General features: G+C 41.5%; 1 protein-coding gene across 1 annotated transcript; it reads left to right on the forward strand.

Moving 5' to 3' along the window:
• Positions 1-2,016: 2,016 nt before the first annotated feature.
• On the forward strand, positions 2,017-4,451 carry LOC106606824 (4-galactosyl-N-acetylglucosaminide 3-alpha-L-fucosyltransferase 9). The gene is made up of 2 exons (XM_014203197.3): positions 2,017-2,175; positions 3,233-4,451. Exon 2 carries the CDS (start codon positions 3,238-3,240, stop codon positions 4,282-4,284), a length of 1,047 nt encoding a protein of 348 aa, XP_014058672.1. The 5' UTR covers positions 2,017-2,175; positions 3,233-3,237; the 3' UTR covers positions 4,285-4,451.
• Positions 4,452-4,755: the final 304 nt, after the last annotated feature.

The following is a 4,755-nucleotide window of genomic DNA, read 5'->3' on the forward strand; positions in this document are numbered from 1 at the left end:
GCATATGTTTTCAGTTATGATGGTCTCAGCTCACGAGACATTTTACAAGTAATATTCTTCAAGAATGAATGCCTAAATCGCAATGCAATTTTATTAACAACTGTAAAATAGGGGTTAATGGCACAAGGCCAGCATTCAACATGATAGAGTAGATGTAGGTAATCCTACTTTACCTCATGTGTCCATAATCAGTCATTTCGGCACAGGAGTCATATTGATGGATTGTGTGGATTGTGTGTATTAATATGATGAAATGTAGGGTGTTTTAATGCCGTGTAGCAGGGGTGTCAGACTCATTCCATGGAGGGCCTACTGTCTACAGGTTTTTGTTTTTTCCTTTCAGTTAAGCCCTGGACAACCAGTTAAGCCAGGTATGATTCCCAATCAGAGGCAGCCGTCTATCGTTGTCTCTGATTGGGGATCATACTTAGGCAGCCCTTTTCCCACCTGTGATTGTGGGATCTTGTTTTTTGGTTAGTTGCCTGTGAGCACGCCAGTTGCTTCACGTTTTGTTTGTGCTTTCTTGTTTTTGTTTGAGTTTCATTTATTAAAAATTTTGGAACTCTACGTATGCTGTGCCTTGGTCTCCTCATTCAATCAACAAGCGTAACACTAGCTCTATCCATCATAAACATAGAGGGCTTCCATAGTTTACAGAAGGCTTGTGAGATTAACAAGAACTGAAGGATGTTTGACTCATCACAGGTGGTGAAAGTTTGTACTAAAGCTGTTTAATGGCAAGCAGTTTTTAGCCATAATATGTGAACACTACCTTTCAAAAAATTTGCAGTAATTTAGAAATGTCCTTGTTTTAGAAAGAAAATAATTTGTCCATTAAAATCACATCAAATTGATCAGAAATACAGTGTAGACATTGTTAATGTTGTAAATGACTATTGTAGCTGAAAATGGCAGATTTTTTATGGATATCTACATAGGCATAGAGAGGCCCATTATCAGCAACCATCACTCCTGTGTTCCAATGGCACGTTGTGTTAGCTAATCCAAGTTTATAATTTTAAAAGGCTAATTTATCATTAGAAAGCCCTTTTGCAATTACGTTAGCACAGCTGAAAACGGTTGTACTAATTAAAGAAGAAATAAAACTGGCCTTCTTTAGACTAGTTGAGAACCTGGAACATCAGCATTTGTGGGTTCAATTACAGGCTCAAAATGGCCAGAAACAAAGAACTTTCTTCTGAAACTCATCAATCTATTATTGTTCTGAGAAATGAAGGCTATTCCATGCGAGAAATGGCCAAGAAACTAAAGATCTCGTACAACGTTGTGTACTTCTCCCTTCACAGAACAGTGCAAACTGGGTCTAACCAGAATAGAAAGAGGAGTGGGAGGGCCCGGTGCACAACTGTGCAAGAGGACAAGTACATTAGAGTGTCTAGTTTGAGAAACAGATGCCTCACAAGTCTGAAAAAGAGCTGATGTGAAACAATCTGATGTGATTGGTCAAAAGACCAATTAGTGGAAAAATATCAGAATTGGGCTGCCTGTGTAAACGCAGCCATAGAAGAATCAAATTAATATCTGGTTTCAAAAGGACTCCTACTAAAGAGCAAATCTTTACTGTATGATGACAAGTTTAATCTTTACCTTACGATGAATATTTTGAGCACTTACTTCCTCCTTCTCTGATATTTACACTGCATTACACGAATGCACTGTCTTTTAAAATATTATTTACATTTCATAACACTACTTACACATCATATACTAGAGCTCTCCAACCCTGTTCCCCGAGAGCTACCATCCTGTAGGTTTTCACTCCAACCCTAATCTAGCGCACCTGATTCTAATAATTAGCTGGTTGATAAGATGCACCAGGTTATTTACAACCCGGGGCCTGGAGTGAAAACCTACAGGAGGGTCGCTCTCCAACTCACATTGCCTTAACTAAGCACATTATGAAGGTGTGTATTTCTTCGACAAATTGCACACGGCAGGGAAGTGGGCAGCGCGTCTAAGGTGTGACATGAAGGGCAAAGGCTAGAAAGGCTGTCCCTCTGCCTGCAGTTGCACACCAGTTCTAGGCTTATCCTCGCTCAAGGATGTGGAGGCACATGAGTGCAATGTGACTCAGCTAGGTTTCAGGTGTGGCTTTAAGTCAAAGCTAGCAACGTCATTCTGTTTAAGTTCAAAGTCAAATCTCAGAGCTAGCAGGTAAGCACCCCTCACCCAGTATACAATTTCCTTGAAGAGCAGTGTGGAATGTGGTGTAGATATGAATTATTGGATGTAACTGCTGTTCTCTATGTTTGAATGGAGTCTCTGTCTGATTTAGTGCTGAGTTTCCTATGTGTGTGTCTTTTATCAAGTCTGTGTAAAATTGGTTGGGTTAGAAAAAGGAATTTGTGTTTCTTTTAACAGACAAGTCGAACTAGAAAAAACAACGTAGTTAAAGTTTTGTCAAATACCGTGTGTGTGTGTATAGATCCTACGTAGCTATATTCATGTATTTAAATATTAGCTCGCTTTAAGGCAACTTGTTGGTATCAAAACAGTCACAGTTTTGTTATTACCATGTAGTTTATTGCCTACTCTGGTATTTCCCGTTGTATAACATGCTGTCTTTATTTGACTGCGTAGTATGTTTACTTAGAACCTGTCCTCTCATTAGTAACCCTTTAGGTTACATATCCTGCAACCTGAAGTTAATTACCCCGGGCAAGGGTGAAATCACAGCCCCCAACACTTTGGGTCCCATGACTCCTTAGTTCAATAGTCTTACTGTATCCTCAATAGTTATTGATATATCCTATATTCTGGTTCAGAGGGTGGACTCTATACACACAATAGCCCGGATAAGTAGCCGGAGTATATGTTTAGTTTGACCACATGGCTAATTTGTTTCTCTGGATGGACAGCATGTCCTGTGAACTCAGGATCTTAGTCACAAACACTGCCTCAGTCACTTCAGAAGTCACTAACCTAACAGAAACCTAAGCTTGTCTTATTGACTTTGATTACTGTTATGACAACCACATAATATGCATGACTAGTGAACCAATGAAATGGTCCGCTGATAGAGAACTAGCCTCGTCACAGCAGATGTCTGCCCTCACCCTAAAACCTGTCTGTGGTCTGAGTTTATGATTGACCAGTATTCCTCGTGCTAAAATAATCATTGTCAACTTTACGAATACATGCAATAATAGTGATTAGATGTGTTTGCCTGTTCTTAATAAACGTATAAACAAACAGCCTTTCCTTTTGACAGACCAAATGACGTGTCTTGGACCAAATTGTAGAATTGGGCACCGGAGCCTGATGGGCATTCTCCTGCTGGGCTGCTTGCTGACCTGTCTACTGTACCGACCTGCTATCACCTGGCTCCCTGTCCTGGCCAAGCAATTCCAGGCGGAGCACAAACAGGACGTTACCGTGTTGGTCTGGCACTGGCCCTTTGACCATCCCTTCAAACTGAAGTCCTGCAGGTCCTTGTACAACATCGAAGGCTGTCACCTGACAGCGGACAGGGAGCTGTACAGTCAAGCGGATGCCGTTCTCATCCACCACAGAGAGATTGAAGAGGATTTATCCAACCTGCCCCAAGAACCACAGCCCTCCTTCCAGAAATGGGTGTGGATGAATTTCGAATCGCCGGCACACACAAATAGAATACCTGGCTTGGAAGATCTGTTTAATGTGACTTTGAACTACAGGCAGGATGCAGACATCAACATGCCTTATGGATCTCTCGTCCCTCGGACTAAAGAGAGGGAGGAGTTTGTCCCGCATAAAAACCGACTGGTCTGTTGGATCGTTAGCAACTGGAACCCAGAACACAAGAGGACTTGGTACTACATGGAGCTGCGCAAATTCATCAGGATTCACACCTATGGGGACCCTTTCAACAAAAAGGTATCTCTTAGTGAATACAGAATGATCGTGGCCAGCTGTAAATTCTACCTGTCTTTTGAGAACTCCGTCCATAAGGACTACATCACAGAAAAACTATATAACGCTCTCAAGTTGGGCGCTGTTCCTGTGGTCATGGGCCCGACAAGAGGGAACTATGAGAAGTTCATCCCTGGAGATTCCTTCATCCATGTGGATGACTTCCGCTCGCCCAGAGCCCTGGCCAAACACCTCCTCTTCTTGGACGAGAATGAGGAGATGTACCGTAAATACTTCAAGTGGCAGAGGATCCACACAGTCCGTATCAACAGCTTCCCCATTCAGAATGCCTGCAACAGCTGTGAATACATCAGAGGCCACCCTGAGAATCGGATGGTTACTGAGCTCTATAAATGGTTCTGGGAGGAATGATGCTGAGACACTTGGAGCAAATCTACTACAAATAAACAATATCCACTTCTCCATAGTCAGGGATGGGGGGAACTGAGCAAAATGTATCTTTTACACAACAGCACAAGTGCCAAAAATTATATTTCATTAAAATACATTCACTGAACTTCCCCCACTTGAACAATTAATGGGGCGTTACAAGTCATTATTATATATTTTTTTACTTCTGTGCTCTTTCGCTACTGCTCTACCACATGTTAACTGATGAAAACAGTGTGATGGTGACATACCCCACCACTATCTGCTTGTTTACTATTGGGTCGTTCCACTAAAAGAGTGCCTTTCGCATCCCTTTTATATTGGTGCACAATGTAGAAGTTCTGCACCAATATTACATTTTAAAAGCCTGTTATATTAAACAAAGTGTCCTTTTTAATATAGACCAAATAGAGAATTCAATAAGTCAGATATCTATGAAGGCTTGCTAAAGTG

This window comes from Salmo salar, chromosome 06 (assembly GCF_965601325.2).
Source record: "Salmo salar chromosome 06, fSalSal1, whole genome shotgun sequence".
NCBI lineage: Eukaryota > Metazoa > Chordata > Actinopteri > Salmoniformes > Salmonidae > Salmo > Salmo salar.

Coding starts and splice junctions, on each gene's coding strand:
- LOC106606824 (XM_014203197.3), top strand. CDS start 3,238: ATGACGTGTCTTGGACCAAATTGTAGAATTGGGCACCGGAGCCTGATG.